The 21,837-nt window shown below is 39.1% G+C and overlaps 1 protein-coding gene and 1 long non-coding RNA gene across 2 annotated transcripts; one reads left to right on the forward strand and one right to left on the reverse strand.

Annotated features, from left to right (window-relative positions):
* The first annotated feature begins 3,523 nt into the window (after positions 1-3,523).
* Positions 3,524-5,613, forward strand: LOC125297000. Its single transcript, XR_007193911.1, has 3 exons — positions 3,524-3,776; positions 3,869-3,895; positions 4,268-5,613. It is a non-coding gene; the product is annotated as an uncharacterized LOC125297000 (long non-coding RNA).
* Positions 5,614-5,715: 102 nt separating this feature from the next.
* Positions 5,716-19,014, reverse strand: LOC125296999 (serine protease FAM111A-like). The gene is made up of 3 exons (XM_048247125.1): positions 18,986-19,014; positions 9,260-9,304; positions 5,716-9,161 (listed from the first exon to the last, which is right to left on the reverse strand). The coding sequence occupies exons 1-3, from the start codon at positions 18,995-18,997 to the stop codon at positions 7,449-7,451; spliced, it is 1,770 nt and encodes a 589-aa protein (XP_048103082.1). The 5' UTR covers positions 18,998-19,014; the 3' UTR covers positions 5,716-7,448.
* Positions 19,015-21,837: the final 2,823 nt, after the last annotated feature.

Here is a 21,837-nt window from a genome sequence, read left to right on the forward strand (position 1 = left end):
GAACTGAAATTCTTCTGGAGCTAAAGTAATGCGTTCCAGCAGCTGGGCTATTTTTCTATCCTGCTCCTGAGACTCATCATCATCTGGATAGGCAGAGTGGGGACGACGAGAGAGACCATCAGCATCAGTGTTGCGCAAACCAGACTTATAATGAATATCAAAATTATAAAGGGACAGAGAAGCGAGCCATCTATGACTTGTGGCATCCAATTTTGCACTAGTTAATACATATGTTAGGGGGTTATTATCAGTCAAAACGTTAAATTTTGCACCGTAAATGTAATCATGAAATTTATCCGTTATAGCCCATTTAAGTGCAAGAAATTCCAATTTATGAACTGGGTAATTCTGCTCGCTCTTGGAAAGCCCAGTTCCTACTTGCCTCAAGCAGTCTGTTATTGTTCCAGTACCGAAAAACAAAAGTCCATCATGTCTGAATGACTACCGCCCAGTAGCCCTGACGTCTACAGTGATGAAGTGTTTTGAGAAGCTTGTGAAAAACATTATCTGCTCATCCCTCCCTGCCTCCTTCGACCCCCTCCAATTTGCTTACAGAGCCAACAGGTCTACAGAGGATGCCATCTCAAACCTCATGCACACCACCTTAACTCACCTAGAGGAGGGGAATGGGAATTATGTGAGGATGCTGTTCATTGACTTTAGTTCAGCATTCAACACAATAGTACCTCTCACCTTGGTCACAAAGATGAAGGCCTTAGGACTGAACACCACCCTGTGTCACTGGATATTTGACTTCCTCACCAACCGTTCACAAGTGGTTAGAGTGGGGGGTCTGACATCTGACTCATTAACCATCAGCACTGGTGCTCCCCAAGGCTGTGTTTTGAGTCAACTGCTGTACAACATCTACACACATGACTGCAAAGCCAACAGTAGTCATACCTCCATCATCAAGTTTGCAGATGACACAGTGATCTTGGGCCTGATTAGTAACAACAATGAACAGCTCTACTTGGATCAGGTTGATGAGGTGGCACAGTGGTGTCAATCTAACAGCTTGACACTGAATATCAATAAAACCAAGGAAATGGTAGTGGATTACAGAAGGCAGCAGCAGAACTACAGTTACACCAAACTAATGATCAGCGGGCAACCTGTAGAGAGAGTCACAAGTTTTAAATACCTTGGTGTCCACATTACTGAAGACTTAACATGGACTGTTAACACTCAATATGTTCTGAAGAAGTCCAGACAACGACTCTACTTCCTTCGTCAGCTAAGGAAATTCAAAGTTTCTACATCCATCATGAAGGCCTTCTAAACTTCAGCGGTTGAGAGTGTTCTAACTGGTAGCATCATCACCTGGTATGGGAACTCCACAGTTAGAGACTGTAGTACTCTGCAGAGAGTAGTGCGCTCAGCTAAACGTACTATAAGAACTCAACTCCCTGCTCTACAAGATATCTATTCCAGAAGAGTACTCCTAAGAGCCCAAAAGATTCTGAAGGACTCTTCTCATCCTAACAATGGTTTATTCCTACTGCTGAAATCAAGAAGACGCCTATGTAGTCACAAAGCCAGAACTGAGAGACTCAGGAGAAGTTTTTATCCCCAGGCCATCCGAACTCTGAACTCACACTATACTGACTTTGCACACATTCACTCCTCAGCACTCTCAAACATTTCCCAACTCTGAACTCACACTATACTGACTTTGCACTCATTCACTCCTCAGCACTCATGACCCCCCCCACACCCACACCCACACCCACACACACCTACTAGACTTTTAGCACTTTTACATCCCTCTCCCTATGCTACAGACCTTTTATTTATTTTCTTATTTCATCACACGTCAAAAACACACACACACACACACACACATATCTGACTTTCTCCAAATTTTGCACACTTTTTATTTATTATTTTTGATTTCTCCTCCATCTACCCATGTCCTTGATTGCCTAGCCTTTCTGCCCCCCCCCCCCCCACCCCAACACACACACTTACATCATCACTGTCATCACTTCACATACATACAGCACACTGCTTGCAATAGTAAGTCCCTGCCCCCCCCAACACACACACTTACATCATCACTGTCATCACTTCACATACATAGAGCACACTGCTTGCTACAGTAAGCCTCCTCTACATACTTGCTGCACACTGCCCACCCCCAACATACACAGCACATTGTCTTCAGGATCTTCTCCACACACATCCTCTACATACTTACAGCACACTGCCCCCACCTACCCACCACACACTACACACACACTACACACACACACACACAGTCACTGCTCCACTCCCTCCCGCCCACACACACATCTTCACTGTCATCACTCACATACATTACATACAGTACTCTACTTGCAATACATCATCACTGTCATCACTTCACATACATAGAGCACACTGCTTGCTACAGTAAGCCTCCTCTACATACTTGCTGCACACTGCCCACCCCCCTGCTTGCAATAGTAAGTCCCTGCCCCCCCCCCCTACATCCCACAGCACATTATTTCATCAGGAAGCTTCTCCAACACACATCCCAACATATTTCACAGCACACTTACAGCACACTGCCCCCCCCCCCCCCCCCCCCCAATACACACAGCACATTGTCTCATGGGAAGCTTCTCCAACACACATATTGCACACTGCCCCTCCCCACATACACAGCACACTATCCCATCTCCCCTGTCATCCCCCAACACACACACCAAGACCCTGGCAGTTGGGTTAGCCCCTTGAGCCGTGGATCTGCCCAAGGTTTCTTCCTTGGTAAGGGGGTTTTTCCTTGCCCTGTTGCTCTTGGGTGCTCCTTGTTGGTGCCCCCCACCCAATCCCAATCCTCCCCACCTTTGTTATGCAGCCCTTGCCACTTAATCTACTAAACCCCTCTTCTACTGCACTTTTTACCCCATTAATGCACAAATAGGCTGACACCAGACATAATTTCACTGCATTTCTTACTTCCAGTAACTATATGCATGTGACAATAAACTTCCTTGTATCCTTGTATCCTTGCTGTTGCCATCAAGCAGCTACTGGACAAAATTCTGAGTGTACCAGCAGAAAACTGGTGTGTGTGTGTGTGTGTGTGTGTGTTCACAGCCATCTTTCATAATATGTCTGAACATGACACCACCATACCTCTCTCTAGATGTTGTGAAACTAATATCAGACAGAAAATATGTGTAATGTAACTTCCTCCCACAATAAATAAATATGTGTTTGAGCATACAATTCGTTTTATGATGTCAATTGACAACATATTTGTCATGCCTTTCTAATAATTCTAATAGTTGGCTAGTTCAAACTTTTGCCAACTTAAAAAAAACTTAACTCGTGTCACACTGTTCGCCAACAGCAACATCCATCTTCTTTGTTTTCAAGTAGCAGGGAATTCAAGCCAAACTGTTGCAACTCTGCCAACTCAATCATTATGTTAAGCCTGCCTAACGACTCTATACATGATTTGATTGGCCTGATAGAAGTTTAATTTTTCAAGCTCACAAGCCAACGGAGAGTTGCTAGACTAGCCCTGGCCGCTAGGGTGCGTCTAGATTTCTAGGCTAGAAGTCAGCAGTAAGTATAAAAGATTGTGATAAAATGTGAGTATCTAGTAACAAAATGAAGAAGATAGGTCAAACATGAACATTTTGGAATGTGGAATGTTATTGTTATGTAGGAGAATATGAAGTTTCTGTGTTCACGTTAATAGGTTTGATTGCAATAGTCTGAATATTCCTTTTTTACTACTTCAGACAAGAAGCCAGATGCAAGCAAATGACAAAAGGCAGAAAGTAAGACCATGTCATCTTGCATGTTTTGATTATTATTTTTTTAATACTCATTGCTTATTCTTAAATGGCTTTTCTGTTTGGATATTTTGCAGAATCAGAGCACCACTATCGTGACAAAGGTACTGTAGGTCTGTAGATCTGTTCTCTGAGGTGTTTGGTAATAAAATGGCATTTACATTACATTACATCACAGTTAGTCATTTGGCAGACACTTTTATCCCAAACCTGAATTGACATGCCAGTAATCTACCAATCAGCAGCATTGACAATTAGGCTGGACCCACCGAAAGGGATTTCCATCTGCAGCCTAATTGATTTGCGTTGTTGCCACTATAATCACACAAAATCAAGGCTGTAACTATTTGCCTTCCAGGTGGAATTTTGTAACCACAGCAGGGCATGATTAGATAGCTTTGTGGTTCAAGCTGAACCAGATATTTCTATCCTGTCTGAACCAGATATTTATATGTCTTTCCTGTTACTGCCTCTAGATCATGGAAAGAAGGCACACAGACAGCCGCCTACCAAGTCCTCTGGACCATCTCGGCCAGCTACAGTAGTACTCCATCTCGGCGTGGAAAATGACATGATGACATGATCACATGATGGCCACTCTCTGTCATGGTGCCTTGCCATCACAGCTGAGCGGATTCAGCCAAATTGAAAAGTACTTCTAAAATGTGTGCAGGCTTTGTTCTGGGAATGTGCAGTATAATATGAAGGAAGGTATGTGCACTTATTCAGGAATAGCAATTTGCAGCAAGCCTATTTAGCAGTTCTTTTTTAATTAAATAAGATAATTTTCTGCAAGCCATATGAATGGGCCCTAGTCATTGGCTAGATACAAATGCAGTGAGCAACAGCATCTATTTTCAACGTCAACGCAGAATGCGTATACATATTACGTATAATATTCTTGCTTCTGCATAGATAAATATAGAAAAAAATAATTGAATTCAAAATCTGTGTGATGTAACCATGTCTATAATACGTTTTGGTAGATATGTGATCATGTGATAATTTAGACTGAATTATCTATACTAGGAGTTATAGGAGTATGTGTTAATTGTTTGGGTTTCTGCGTGTTTTTGTGAGAAACGTTTTTGAAGTAATCAAGACCATAGTTAAATTGTTGGAGTTGTTTTATGTTTGACTTGTTCTGAGGGCCAGTTACACCAGATGCAAGGTCAGTTTGCTCATGTGACCTTGTTTTACAGCACAGCTGATACATTTATGATCAATCTTGCTGAGAGGGGTTGTGTCTGATTCACACAGTGCAACAGAGGCTTCACTTGTTCAGATACTTTTGCATCTTATTTTACGTAGATAGATAGATACTTCATTGATCCCCAAGGGGAAATTCAAGGAATTTTGTGCATCTCCATGTACGTTCATCAGCTTGTGTTCAAAGTAAGTACTCTGATGTAGCTAACAGTGAGATGAAGACACAATATATGTGCGCATATATGAAAATATTTATTCACTTTCCAAAACGTACATCAATTCTTACATTCATCTTAAACTTACCAAATATATAATTTACACTGTTGAAACCATCATACATGCCAAGTCCATACTTTGTTAAATACAGTGACCTACACATGTCTTTGTTTGGACTAGTACTTATACCACTGACCACTGGGTCTGTTTGATATGAGGGACAACTCTAATTAAGTTGATTCTGATTGAGCTTAGAAGCCATATTGCACAAGGCCTAGAATTGAGAAAGTATCTAGCTAAAGTATGTCCATGCTGTTTAATCTTGTAACTATCAGATTGCTTCACCCAAAGTAATGTATTAATAAACACTTCTTGCTTGTGTATACTACAAAAGGTTTAATTGAAACCTGTCTGCTGTTCTTGTTATATCTTAATGTTCAGGACCATGTGAATATTGACCCCAGACAACACAGACCTGACAAAACATTGATCAACGGTTAACATTACATTTCGGTGAACTGACATTAATCTGGTTAAAAGACCAGCACTTACAATTAAATGTTTTGGCCACATTCAAATTTACTTTTCTCAAATAGCGGTGCCCACATAGATATATATACATATACATACATGCATATGGCTTCAACAAACACTTCACAGAACGCAGCAGGACAATGGCATCGTCAGTTCGTTTGTAAGAGAATGTGAACATTTCGCAAGGTCTTTAAGACATACTGCCGACTGCTACGCAAGTTCAATTCATGAGTAACATCACAAGTAAATACAACAGTAAGACAAACATGTGTTAATGTGTGTGATTTAGAATCAAATGTGATATGATCGGACCTCTCCCCATCAGTAGATTTGGTCAAAGCTCATGCCAAGCCTGTTATTTAACTGATAGTTTAAGACAAACTGCTTGCCATTAAACTCAATTTCTAAAAACACAATGGCAATGCCAGTCATGACACATGTTTCCTAAGACATACCACATGCTTGAACAGAGCTCTGTCAGAAATTATGGTCCTTTCAGTGTACAAACTTGGATGATGTTTACAAAATGCAGAACTAATTTAAAAAGCTGCATTTCATGCATTCACTGGGTTCCAAGATCTTTCTGAACCCTGTACCACATGATCAGATTGAAAAATAACCCGACTTCCACCTTGTGGTCCATAAATGAAATAAATGGCTGATATTCAAAACAATGCAACACAAAACAACAATAATTCAAATGATTGATATAACATCACTTTCTGTAACAAAGATCCATTGGCCCAATGGATCTTAAAAATATGTACTGGTGCATAAGGTGCAAGAAGCCAAAGATATGAAACGGGAGAGCAGTGGTCAAAAATCTCCAGGCACACTCAGGTGTGAGAAAAACACTGCAGGTTTATTCACGATACCACGATAACACTACTCAAAGTTCTCTCACGTTAGATACATTGTGGTAATACAAATCACATGAGTACAATGTTCATTTCCAACACTCATACATGCAGAAATACAACAATACATGGACACTTCTTAGACATAGCATGTGATCCATACGCCATACGCAAGTCATGTGGCTACTCCAAGTAAGTAAGATAATTTGTTGATACATATACATCCTTCAGCATTTTCTTGCCATTGTCTATTCCCTGTCAAGATATTCCTAATATTGCTGCCTCAGGCAGAATAAATACCCTTAACTCGTGAGATGAAGAAAGTCGTGACATGGGGAGAGCAAATGACAGACAAAGCAAAGTTGATGCACAGTATTGAATCTATAGAAAAGCATCAATTCTAATACATATAAACTATTAGTAATCACTTCTATTACATATAAACTTATTAGTAATCACTTCTATTGCATAAGATTTGTTAGTAATTTCTACCACACTGCCATGAAAATCCTAAAAAGTAAAGAGTAAATCCTAAAATCTATTAAAATAAACTGGGAGCCAGTATAGAGGCTAAAACAGGAATGATATGATCAGGCCTAATTTTAAGAAGCCTGGCAGCTGAGTCAATGAATAGAGTTTTGGTTCAGGCAGGTTAAAAAAGCTATTGCATTAATTCAAGCATGGTGATATACGGGCATATTAAATGGAAATGGGGTTTTGAAATAGAAACAAATAGTTTTTTGATGATAAAACACGACTGCACAAGTTTTGTGACACTCAAAGTTTAAATTACTGTCAATATCTAGTCAGATGTGGTATGCCACTTCTCTGATCTGAATAACTAACTTATGTCCATTGGCTCATTGTAATCTGCTGCCTCGAGTACATCTTCTAGGAGCTTGTTTCCCTTTGCTGCTTTCTCAACTTTTTCCAGTAGCTCCAAATTTCCATCTCCCTGCAGATTCCTGACAAACCTTTCAAATATTTCAAGAAGAGAATGGGCACATTCAATCACACTCTCTTCGTGATTTGGAAACCCATAGGTAAATCCTGCAGTGTGCAAACCAAAAACTTTCCCAAAAGTATCAAACACTGGGGATCCAGAGGAGCCATGGTACATGAAAGTGTTGTAGGTCACAATTTCTGGATCATGTGTATCCATCATTATGTTTTCAATGCCTTTGTTTTTGAGAGTTTGACTGATTGATAGGAGAATGAACATGGTGCCTTTGTACTGATCTAAATGAGCATTAACAGCGTCTGCTCGCTTCTCTTTCGCAATGATAAATGTAGGGTCCATTTTTTTCACTTCTCCTGCTGGGTGACCAATAATACAGGCTTCACCAGTCTGAGGCATTTTACCGAAATTCTTCAGGAGCCCTGTTGGTCCCTCTTCGTTCTGAGGGTCGAACTCCAGTATCGCATAATCTAGCTTGACATCAATGTCAACCAATGTATTCACGCAAGTAAAGCACTGGAAATTTGTACTCGGCTGGGGATCCTCATAGTTAAAAAGAACAAACACCTCTATATTATGTAGTTCTTTGCCTTCAAAATGATCTTTAAACAAATGTGCATTAGTCAGAACAAGGCTGTCAAACAGGACAAAGCATGTTGCGTAACAAACATTCTTAACAATGATTTTGCCAACTGACGCGCCCAGTTTGAGCAACATCCGGACTCTGTGGACCTCACTAAAAGACTGTTGGATCTTTCCAAAATTCTCCTTCCTTAGGTCCAGTGCTTTCTGATAAGAATCACTAGATAATCTACTGGCCAGACATTGTTTTAGATCTGGAAACTGCTTACGCAGTTCCTCATAAATCTCCTCAATGCTGCGGTCTCCCTTTTCTACTGCTGTTTTTACACTGATTCCCCTCTGATGTGCTACATCTGTGACTGACCTTGGTTCACGTATGCTTTGTGAATTAAGTGATGGATTTCCTGCATTTTCTTTATTTGTTTTTTTCTTTCTGGGAAGACGTATCTTAAACTCTTTCTGGTTCAAGTTGACAACCGTTTGTGTGCGGTACGTTAGGCACTCTGCATCCTCATTGTTGGACAGGCTGAAGTCGCCCAGGTCATCAATGAAGCGACCATCCCTTCTCAGAGCCTCCTCCACTGTCCACTCTTTCTCTCCGTACACACAGAGATACTTGTATTCTTTGACACATGTGCTTCTAAAAAGCACCTTTTGTTTTGTGTTTAGCCCTCCCAGTTTATCAATGTAGAAGACAGAATATCTGTCTTCGGGGTATATAGTTTTGTCATGTTGGTCTGGAGCCTTCTCAACCGCCTCTGATTTACATGATATGGTCAGACACTCATTATTCTTAATGCAAGAACAAGGGAAATGTGTTGCAACAATATATTTCTTATCCTCGCTACCCATCTGAATGATAATATTCTCATCTGCACACTTAATCATTTCATTTACTTTATCATTTGATTTTATAGCCTCCAGCACTGTGTTGAGTTGACAACAGTCAATGGTCTGTTTTTCGGGACCTGAAGGTGGCTGAAACTTCACTATGATTTGATGTGGATGATGGTCCTGCATGAAATCAGAGTGATACACTGGAAGTTAGGTGCCTTTGTTGTACTAAAGCAAAACATGTTGTGTGTGTATGTAATGTATCATACTTTACGCACCTCAGCATTCTCCTTCTTGACTTTCACTAGACTACGTGGAGCAATCTGCACAAACAGAAAAAAAATTATATTCATTGACATTATGGAACTCTATTAAAGGGTGGTCCGGGTTTCTCACGTATTATAACTTTTCCCTGCTGTCTTCCCGTTTTAATAGTTTCCCCTAAAATATCCCATATTTTAATACTCTCATAACATTAGCCCTACCATCGGACCTGTCAGTCTCTGTACTGCTGTCCTGATGCTACCCCCTTGCCCTTCCAGTGAAACAGATATTTTCGAAGCATCATTCTGCTTGCTTGAAGGTGACCTTAGAGTGATGTTAGCCTATTTAAGAGCACAATTTGACGTCAATCTGTAAGCAAAGTAACAGACCTATAGCTTCACACCTCGTTTAGTTGCTGCAGCAGTTTTGTAGTCTGAATTCTTGATATCAGCAGAGGGATAGCAATAGAAAGACGAATGTTGACATTTTTGCCGTATTTTGGGTGAGAAATCAGGGAAATCTCCCTTATTTTCAATGTTCAATGTTGACAATTATGTTACAAGATTTTTTTTCTCAATGCATTTCCTTCAATTGGGTTTGATCATTGTGTTCATTGTGAGACTAAGATGAATTGACAAAAAGATAATTGTACATTATGCTTTTTACTCAACTTTATCAGGGGTGCCAATAAGTGTGGAGGGCGCTGCAGAAAATCTAACAAATACCAAATGGCCTCTACCTAGGCTACAAAACGGGGGAGACAGATTCACCATGCTGCACAGGTTTTATGAGTCTGCTGATCAGTGGCATTTTCTACACTGGTCTGCTGGGGCAAAAACCTGCAAGTAGACTCAACACACTTATTCAGAGGGCTAACTCAATTCAAGGGGTGGTGCTGAACAATCTGCTTACAGTCATGTGGAGGAGGATGCTGTCACAACCCCTTGCAAACATAGACAGCATCAGGGGGAGCCGTAGTGCAGTGCTAGCTTCGGTGTCCCATACCATACTAGGCCTGTGATCATTTCCTGAGTCCACTCTCCATCTCTCTTCCACTTATTCTCTTGTCTTCACTATCCTGTCAACAAAGGCTAACCAATCATGGATAACACCTCCCGCCTTCTACACAGTAGTCTGAGTAGCTCTAAAATGACTTAACATTACACTGTCACAGAAGCTATTTTCTTCGTGTGACCATAAGATATTTAGTTCAGTTGGGATGTGCTGGACTAGTGGTTAGCCATGTCTCATTGTAAATGGCCGGGTTCAAATCTTGAACACTGTGAGTCACTATGGATGTCGAAGAGAGAATTTGACATTTACCTCACACAATATTGAGTAATTATTTGCTCTCCAGTTTTGTCTTTTGACCTTCTGCTCCCATATTTTTCTCCTTTTTGGGTAACAGGTAGCCTAGAAATCTAGACGCACCCTAGCGGCGGCAAATTAATTTGCTCAGCCTGTACGTCTAGTAGCAAACTATAGGGATTTCTATTGGCTGACGACGTGGACGCTATGGCGAACGAAGAGCGGTTGTTTGAATCGGCGTTGGCGTCAACTTTGGAGGAGTTGGACTTGTGCTTTTCTTTGAAAGTTGAGCAACACAATGCATTTAAGTCATTCTTTTCAAAGAAGGATGTATTTGCCGTTTTGCCGACTGGATACGGATATGGTCGTAGCGCTGGGCTATTGCATGCCTAGGCAGTTTGAAAGACAATTCTCTGCCCGCCCCTTGGATTAAGCGAAGTGAATGGGTCGATTCATTCCATTTCAATGATATAGGATGGCTCTATCTATCTATCTATCCATCTATCTAAACAACTCAAGAGTCCACAGCTATTTCACAGTGAGAGCTCATCTGAGAGGCTCTAGCTCCCTCTGGCGGTGTACTGCTGCTGCTGCAGCCAAAGCTGTCCTGATAAAACATAGGAAGTAGAGTCTGTTGGGCATGATTAGACTTGTTTGCCCTATAGGCCTACAAGTTAAACTCAGGGCTCTCAAGTGTCTCCCGCCACACATTGTATTTCTCACGCAGAAAAACTATTTATAATATATGCCGCAGCGCCCAAAATGTCTATCTGCGCAGCTCTCACTGTGGAACCGACAGGAATCAAGCGCGCCTCACCTGAAGTTCTTCCACTTAACAGCCAATCAAAAAATAGAAAGGGGCTACACAATAGCCAATCAGAAAAATGCATTATTGTATCTGGGTAAGATTTAACACAACAACCAATAAAAAAAAAAAGCATTCCCTGGAATTGTTCACGTGATTACCGAAGTTTCGTTCACCTCAGGGGGTCATGATTTGAAGGGTTAGCTTCAGCCACTTAGCATGGCATTTGGCCGCCGACATTTTTGAAAACATGGCGTTACATGGTTGCAACTTCCGGCACCAGTTTTTACATGCTGATTGGTAGATGACAGCTCATGCACGAGTTTAGTGTTGGGCACGAGCGTCCTCGCGCGTCCACGTTGGTTTGCATTTCTGTAAGACGACAAATAAACAACTAGGGATGGGCAAAGCGAGGCTTTATGAAACACTGAAACGTTCGAAGCAATTGTGCCGAATTGTTCCGAAGCTTTGAAACAATTCTGACACCTCAGAGCTGTTTAGGGTGAAACAAATCTGTCAAATGCTTCGTATTGGAGATGTAGTCTTTGAAGTGCGTGACTCGCTGTGTTACCTGTGTTCAGTCTTTGTCAAAAGCTAAGCAGCATGCCCTTGGTCAATTACTGGATGGGAGACCACATGAAGTCACAATGAAGAAGATCTTATTGCTGCCTATGTGTTCTCTAAGTCACTTTCTTCTTATAAAAACTCTCGATTTTTGACCATTCTGAGAGTTTAGTTGAAATTGTGTGGTTAATGGTGAAGTAAGACCCTAGGAAAACATAAACAGATACGATCTGAAACAATACCTTACAAATCAAACGGGGATCGAACCACATTTGAGCAGCCTGGGCTACCGTGCAAAAAACACCCTCACTAACCACTACACCATCATGGTTATTGCTTAAGAGAAAGCTACACTGTTAATTGAACGCGGGCACGCCTGCCGACACCGGTGAAATGCACCTAAGGTTCACTTAACTTTGGTCACATGACATGGGGATTTTGAACGATGTTTCGAAGCAGTGGTCACATGACATGGCTGTTTTGAACCACGTTTCGAAGCAGTGTTTCGAAACACTTGTGCTTCGAAGCCTCGACACAGATTCGAGACGTTGGTTTCGAAAGTCACACCCCTATAAACAACTAACTACTTGGATTAAGCTACTGATACTTGTCTTAATGCCTACATGGTTAGGCTGTATTATACCGGACTTTGTGGTAAATAAAAGAAAAAGTAAATGTTGTCATATCAGGATATTATTTGCCTTATGTGTGGGTTGACAAGGTAATTGATTATGACCATACATTTTAGCAGATACATAGCAATGACCTATATCCAATTAGGCCTATTAGCCTACTCATTGCGTTGTGTATGAAAACTATTTTAAAACGTAGATTGTTTCTGTAGTCCATGACAACGCAACGTCTGGATCATGTAACCTATCTCCTCAAGTGATTAAAAACGAAACACATGTCAATGACTTATTTAGTTTGTTTTCTTGCAACATTCACATGATTAGGCTATGGATTTGATTTAAATGGCCAGGCTTCCAGTCGTGGCAAAAGCCAAATATCAACTACAGTTGCAGACTCTTGAAATGCCTGCTCGAACCACAATAGCCTACCCGAGGGATGTGCGCTTATCGGTAAGTTTAATTTGCGCTGGCATTTCATCTGCCTGCAAATGAAGCCTAGGTTTAACAAGCTGCAAATTCACACTGGGTGCAGCAAAAATCCCAGCTATCCACAAGTTTCTTACATCCCATGTCTACTTAATTATAACCATTTTCGTTAGATAGCCTATTTCGTAATAGGCCTACAACCTGTCCAAATATAGCATCATGATGTGTGTAGCCTAAAGTGACTCAATATTGATTCACATTGTTTATTATCACATATAAATATATCACATTAAATAACCTAGGACTTCAGAGACAGGGCAAACTTCTACCACCATTCCCAAAATGTTATCCAATGAAATAAATTTGCGCTTATAAGGAGGTGAAGTTAAGCGCGTTCCTGAACAAATTCTTTTCCTCTGAGGGAATGTCCAGTCCTCATCAACGACATACCGTTGTACCTGACGTTGTCTCTGTCTGTAACGTGAAAGCTAATAGGCTAACTAGAAAAGCATTTCCTGAAGGAAATACAATGCATGAAAATGCAAAAAATATGATGTAAAATATCATACAGAGTAAAAACAAACTATATTGGTTGCTAGGTAGATGAGGTTTAATATAGTTGGAATGACTGAACAGTTAAATAGGTGGATAGTTTATATAGTTAAATGATTTGCTTGGTAGATAAGGTTTAATATAGTTGGAATGATTGAACGGTTAAATAGGTGGATAATTTAAATGGTTAAATTATTTAGGTAGATAATTGACGATAACTGACAGTTGGAATGGCTCTAATGTTTGCTAGCAGTTATGCTAACTATGTTATCAAAGATAATAATGTTAACCAAGTTACTTAACTTAGTCAACTTAGCTAATGTTTTCATTTTTAGTAGTTATGCTAACTAGCACTATGTTAACCATGTGACTTAGCTAACCTAGCTAATCATTTTAGTAGGTATGCTAACTATGCTAACCAAGCATGCTAACATGTTAAGTATGCTTACCATGTGACTTAGCTAACTTAGCTAATCATTTTTAGTAGGTATGCTAACTATTCTAACTAGCATGCTAACTATGTTAACCATGTTACTTAGCTAACCTAGCTAATCATTTTTAAAAGTTATGCTAACTATGCTAACTAGCATGCTAACATGCTAGCTATGCTAACCATGTTACTTAGCTGACTTAGCTAATGACTTTAGCAGTTTTGCTAACTAGCATGTTAACTATGCTAACCATGTTACTTAGCTAACTTAGCTAATCATTTTTAGCAGTTATGCTAACTATGCTAACTAACATGTTAGCATGCTAACTATGCTAACCATGTTACTTAGCTAACTTAGCTAATCATTTTTAGCAGTTATGCTAACTATACTAACTAGCATGCTAACATGCTAGCATGCTAACTATGTTAACCATGTTACTTAGCTAACTTAGCTAATCATTTTTAACAGTTTTGCTAAAAATGCTAACTAGCATGTTAAGATATTAGCATGGTAATTATGCTAACCATGTTACTTAGCTAACTTAGCTAATCATTTTTAGCAGTTTTGTTAAAAATGTTAACAATGCTAACAATGTTAGCAATGTTAACTATGCTAACCATGCTAACTAGCTTCAGTGGGTAGGAGTCATAGTTGATGATAAGTAACAGTTACAATGGCTGAACAGTTAAAAGGTTCAGTAGTTTAAAGGGTTAAATTGTTTAACAGTGAAATATTGTAGTGAGGACTTTTATTTTGAAACAGTTTTTGGCAGAGGAAGCAGTTGAACAGGATGTGTAGTCTTAATAGGGCCAGTTTGTATGCTTAAAGCCTGAGACTGGCAGTTGATCCAGATGGCCCAAACACCTGCCATAGGATTCTAATTGCTTAACGGCCGTATTGTGATGTCATAATCATAATGTTAAGTCAATGGGGAAATGTTGATTAGTTTTTAATTAATAGTTTAAAAAGTATAAAAGTTACAAAGCTGAAAAATACATAGCACCCATGTCCTAAGTAAGACCTACGTAACATAGTTTGAATGAAGTTTCTTCGTTAAACAGTTGAAGCTGCATTAAGTGCGTTAGAAGAAGAATAAGAATCAGAAGAATAAGAAGCCTAGGAAGAACAGTACAGTGCATTTTCATGCACTGTAATAAGAAATTTTGGAAGAACAGTATAGTGCATTTTCATGCACTATAATAAGAAGCCTAGGAAGAACAGTACAGTGCATTTTCATGCATGACTATTAATTAAAAACTACTCAAAATTTCCCCATAGACTTAACATTATGATTATGACATCACAATACGGCCGTTAAGCAATTAGAATCCTATGGCAGGTGTTCGGGCCACCTGGATCAACTGCCAGTCTCAGGCTTTAAGCATACAAACTGGCCCTATTAAGACTACACATCCTGTTCAACTGCTTCCTTTGCCAAAAACTGTTTCAAAATAAAAGTCCTCACCACAATATTTCACTGTTAAACAATTTAACCCTTTAAACTACTGAACTTTTTAACTGTTCAGCCATTGTAACTGTTACTTGTCATCAACTATGACTCCTACCCACTGTAGCTAGTTAGCATGGTTAAGATAGATAAGTTAAGATGCTACAAGCATTTTTAGCAAAACTGTTAAAAATGATTAGCTAAGTAACATGGTTAGATAGTTAGCATGCTAGAAGTTAGCATGTTAGTTAGCATTTTTAAGAAAACTGCTAAAATGATTAGCTAAGTTAGCTAAGTAACATGGTTAACATAGTTAAAGATGCTAGCATGTTAAGACGCTGGGCCAAGATAGTTAGCAAAACTGTTAAAAATTATTAGATAAGTTAGCTAAGTAACATAGTTAGCATGCTATTATAGTTAGCATGCTAATTAGCATTTTTAGCAAAAAAACTTGGTTAACATTATTATCTTTGATAACATAGTAGCATAACTGCTAGCAAACATTAGGGCCATTCCAACTGTCAGTTATCGTCAATTATTTACCTAAATAATTTAACTATTTAAATTATCCACCTATTTAACCGTTCAATCATTCCAACTATATTAAACCTTATCTACCAAGCAAATCATTTAACTATATAAACTATCCACCTATTTAACTGTTCAGTCATTCCAACTATATTAAACCTCATCTACCTAGTTCAGTCATTCCAACTATATTAAACCTCATCTACCTAGTACAGTCATTTGAACTATATTAAACCTCATCATGTTGGTTGCCAATTAGCACATCATCTGTTTTAACAATATATTTCACACCATATGTTTTGCATTTTCATGCACTGGTAATTCCCTGGAATTGCGTTTTCTAGTTCTTCTTCTTCTTCTAACGCACTTAATGCAGCTTCAACCGTTTAACGTAGAAACTTCATTCAAACTATGTTACGTAGGTCTTACTTAGGACATGGGTGCTATGTATTTTTCAGCTTTGTAACTTTTATACTTTTTAAACTATTAATTAAAAACTAATCAACATTTCCCCATTGACTTAACATTATGATTATGACATCACAATACGGCCGTTAAGCAATTAGAATGGCAGGTGTTTGGGCCACCTGGATCAACTGCCAGTCTCAGGCTTTAAGCATACAAACTGGCCCTATTAAGACTACACATCCTGTTCAACTGCTTCCTCTGCCAAAAACTGTTTCAAAATAAAAGTCCTCACTACAATATTTCACTGTTAAACAATTTAACCCTTTAAACTACTGAACTTTTTAACTGTTCAGCCATTGTAACTGTTACTTGTCATCAACTATGACTCCTACCCACTGTAGCTAGTTAGCTAAGTTAGCTAAATAACATGGTTAAGATAGTTAGCATGCTAACATGTTAGCATGCTACAAGCATTTTTAACAAAACTGCTAAAAATGATTAGCTAAGTTAACTAAGTCACATGGATAAGATAGTTAGCATAATTTAAGATTGGTTAACATTTTTAGCAAAACTGCTAAAATGATTAACTAAGTTAGCTAATTAACATGGTTAGTATAGTTAGCATGCTAAAGATGTTAAGCATGCTAGTTAGCATTTTTAGCAAAACTACTTAAAATGATTAGTTAAGTTAGCTAAGTAACATGGTTAACATAGTTAAGATGCAAGATGTTAGCATCTTGGATTAGCAAGATAGTTAAGATAACAGCTAAAAAAATGATTAGCAAAGTTTGCCAAGTCATATGGTTAGCATAGTTAGCATGCTAACATGTTAGCATGCTAGTTAGCATAACTGCAAAAAATGTGTTTAGCGAAGTTAGCTAAGTCACATGGTGAGCATAGTTAGCATGCTAGCATGTTAGTTAGCATAGTTAGCATAACTATTAAAAATGATTAGCGAAGTTAGCTAAGTCACATGGTTAACATAATTAAGATGTTAAGATCTAGTAGTTAGCATAGTTAGCATAACTAATAAAAATGATTAGCTAGGTTAGCTAAGTCACATGGTTAGTATAGTTAACATTGTTAGCATGCTATTTTTGCATTTTCATGCACTGTATTTCCTTCAGGAAATGCTTTTCTAGTTCTAGCTGGTGCCGGAAACGAACACCCATGAAACGCCATTTTCTGAAAGATGGCTGCAGTCAATTTCAAACTTTTTTGGCTGAAGTAGCTAGCCTAGCATGGGCCATTGAAATGAATGGGGGCGGGACTTAGTCACTCTCTCCAGTTATATATAATACCTCCATGGTTCACAGAACACTGGAGCTTCGAGCATTACTTTGAGCACAGAGTAAGTAATATTTTAATGTTCACAAAATAATTCACAAATCACACAAATAAAATGTACAACTTGTTTGACAAGAACAATGACAACTTGACTGCTGTTAGAGAATGTTTCCCAGATAATTAGCATTAGTTGTTCATGTCTAACTTAGCCAACAGTAGGCTATATTGTCACATTATCAGGCTTAAAGTATTGAGGCACCGTGCCTAAATTCAGGCGTGAGCTGGTATGCTTAACATTTGAAAATAGTCAATGAGACGGTATGACGTCCTCATAAATGTCTGATAACTTCAGGCACAGACCATTTTTATTGCTTTAAGCCCTGCATTATAAACAACTCTCTCTCACCAAATAGGCTTAATAATTTTATTAGCACTACATAAATAAAAGTAAATAAATACTAAATCAATTAAAGTTTATTGCATAGTCGATGTTATAGGTCACTTTTAAAATATTGTCATATGTTATAATAATAATATAATAATATTTTATCATAATTTTATCCTGGCCATGGATGCATAAATCATTGCATCTGTCTTTCAAAAATGACAGTTAGAAAGCAATTAAGCATCCTCTCATTTGCCCTGAGAGGAAAGCCCCCTAAAAAGTCCAGGTTAGTGGATGCTTGCACAGAGAAGGTGGTGAAAAGGGTAGGCCCATTTTTGAATTGTCAGTGTCATGTGTCAAATCTTTTCTTCTGCAAGTCTGAACAATTATAAATTATACTTATGTCCCATTTTGATTGTTTTGCCCAATATTGCACATCATATACTTAGAAGGGCATTGCTCCTACATACTTGGCTTATAATCAAATGCCTGACCTCTTTGGAAAGCTCAGACACTGCAATTTTTTGGGAAACAATCCGAATAACTGTGTGTGATGTACTGACAGAGTTACAGAAGCTAGAATATTGTTTTCTCTTTTTTCCGGATAACAAGCATCTCTGAACTGACCACATTTCAGACCTCTAGGTCACTTGATTTGACTTAGAAACAGAACTGAGACCTAGAATCAGGTCTTGTGAAGCTGTGTGCATAAGTAGATCAATATAGAATGAACAAATGAGTTTAGACCATTATTTGCCAAGGTATGTGTTTGTTGGCTATGCTACATAACAATCTGATGTATAAACATGATTTACAATATGGGGGTGACATGGGGTTGGAACATCTGAAGGCATTGGGGGGGGGGGGGGTCGACAGGGAATGTCACTCTTGCCTGTCCTCAAAACTTGATGATGATAAATGTTAATCACTGATGACAGAACATTGTTATTATTTTAACTATACTTACCATTTTTGCCATCCTCTGATTTTTTTGTGTTTGCTTTTTTTTCTTTTTAGGCTTTTTCACCTAACAGCAAAATAATAAAGTTAGAACATGTATTTGACCCAAAATGCTGTCTTTAGCCTCTCCCATTTTAGTTGAAACGGAATTATGTATAGTATATGTTGCATACAACATTTCATGATACATTACGACACATACAAGACTAGTACTAGATACAAGAACTAGATGTAGCCTACCGCATAGCACACACATCTGTGAGTGTCTGTGTGGGGGTAATGGGTGCTTGTGTGTGTGCATGCCTCTGTGTGTGTGTTTATGTGTGTGTGCGTTTACCTGCTTGCCTACATGCGTGTGTATCTTTATGTGTGTGTGTGTGTGTGTGTGTGTATGTAAGTGCGGGTGTGTTTATTTGTGAGTGTGTGTGTGCCTGTGTGTGTGTGTGAGCGGAGGCGGAGAGTTGTAGATGTCTTGTAATCGTCCTAACCAGCGAATAAGTAAGCTTACTTCTTACATCTCTTAAGTCAAAGAATGGAAAACACTTGGAAAAGTGCTTGCTTGCAAGTCTACCGTCCTGTTTAGAGTCTATATCAGGGGTGGGCAAAATTTAAGTGCCACGTTGGGTTTTGAAAATTGGCCGGCGAGAAAAAAATAGCGAGCAGCCTGATAACCAAATTAAATGCTCGGCGGGCCGGATTAAAGTGCTTGGCGGGCCGCAGTTTGCCCACCCCTGCCTTAGGCTAACCAGCTACGACGTGACCGGACGTGACTCATACTCATACAACATATCATTTCGATCAAAAAAAAACTAACAGAAAAACTGAAAAAGGCTGAAAAAAGGCAAAGGTACAAGACTGTGTCCATATTTTAATTTCCGAGTGAAAGACTACTCTTCCCATGAGACATTTTTAAACGTACATATTTCGAACATTTGCAGCCTAACGATAGTTTAACATGTTTTTACTTTAATCTCATGACTAATGACTAACCTCCTACCATTTCTATTGAGTAAATTCAACTTTCAAGATGAGAAAAACTATTTTTATCAGAAGGTCACACATCGGTTCTGACAGCCTGGGTATCCATCTTGATTCCAGCGAGTACGAGACGACAGGCACGGGAAAAGTGCCATAAGGGTTTCCATGGCCGTAATGATACCCGTTAATGATACCCTGCCCCTTACTCTGTGCTTACCTTGACAAATGGCACAATAGGCCGACTGCTGCTCCAGGCTCCAAATAGTTTGTATGTTTTATCCGATACTTCTTAGCAGTTGTACAAGTAACCATGTGTTAAACGGAACTGCTCACATGACGGTGGTGGAAACCGACACAACTAGAAAGTTACAAGTTCTGACCTGAAATGAAAGCTGGAATGCCGGTGTTCCAGTTTAGATGGTGAGCAGATTAACTTGTGATGTTTGCATAAAATCTGTAAATATTCAACAAGATCCTGCATGCCTACTTGTTAACAGCGCTTTGCTCTGCCTCCGCCCCTCGAGTGCCAGGAGATTCACATTTTCACAAGCCCACAGTGAGACAGAATATGAAGATCTTGCCGAAAACACGCGGAAATCACCGGTTCATGTATAATGCATGTCCGCTTAAGCATTATCCACACAAAATGCTCTGCAAACTGTAAAGTGTAAAGTAAAACAACAAAGGTTTTGTTGGGTTTCGAACATGAGTCTTGCGGAGGCAAAATAGATAGATAGATAGATAGATAGATAGATAGATACTTTATTGATCCCCAGGGGAAATTCAAGATGTAAATGTACATTGATTAGAATTCAAGATTAAAAAAAGTACATTGCAATCAGCACTACCACCAACAATATGTTACCGTATATTTCTCACATATGTTAACCTGTGTTAACTTTGAAGTGTAATATATACATAGAAATCCAGCATTGATTTCAACGGTTTGTAGTGTAGTGGTATAGACGATATAGAAGCTAATCTGATCAACTTTCTTGTCCATGCGTGGTTTGAATCCCAGCTAGATCGCTAGTTTTATTTTTTTCCATTCATTCAGTATGTGTCATATTTGTGGATAATGCTTAAACGGACATGTATTAGACATATACTGGTGATGTTTTTTAGCGATATCCGTTATATTGTCTCACTTGCAAACACTTTGAAACTGTAGCCTAAATCTGCACTATCGGAGGCAGAGCAGATTAAGAAGTAGGCAGGGTCTTGTTGAATATTCAGTGATTTTATGCAAATATCACCAGTTAACCTGCTCACCATCTAAACTGGAACACCGGTTAAGCAGGTATGTAAGGCAAGACAATAGACCTCTCCAGAATAAGTCCCGCCTCCTAACTTCCGTATCCATCCAACCTTCTGTCGTCAAATATCTATGGGAAATAACATGGCGTTTTGAAAGATCGTACCTGTCAAACTCTGTAGGTGACAAAGTAGAAAAAGCTGGTGGGCAGATTGGCCTACACACTTCTGCCATCTAGTTTCCACTGGATTTAAGTAGTATACTATAGACTATACTACTTAAACGGCACCGACAATCAAAAAATCCAGTGGAAACTAGATGGCAGAAGTGTGTAGGCCAATCTGCCCACCATTTTTTTCTACTTCGCTACCTACAGATGTTTTACCGGTATGATATTTCGAAACGCCACGTTATTTCCCATAGACAATCGACACCAGGAAGTTGGATGGATACGGAAGTTACGGAGGCGGGACTTATTCTGGAGAGGTCAATTGTTGCCACACAATCTGAAAACTCTAAAACTGTTACTGGGGAATTTCCCAATACTCTTTCAGTAAATATTGAAATAATAGAGTGTTTCAATGAAATGTGTGCAGTGTCAAATGTTTTGAGTAAATTGTCACATG

Source organism: Alosa alosa, chromosome 7 (genome assembly GCF_017589495.1).
Source record: "Alosa alosa isolate M-15738 ecotype Scorff River chromosome 7, AALO_Geno_1.1, whole genome shotgun sequence".
Taxonomy (NCBI): domain Eukaryota; kingdom Metazoa; phylum Chordata; class Actinopteri; order Clupeiformes; family Clupeidae; genus Alosa; species Alosa alosa.

Bases quoted from the DNA above. Each gene is read 5' to 3' on its own strand.
- LOC125296999 (XM_048247125.1), bottom strand. The intron at 9,162-9,259 runs GTGCGTAAAGTA...GATTTCATGCAG, and splicing joins TCAAGAAGGAGAATGCTGAG to GACCATCATCCACATCAAAT.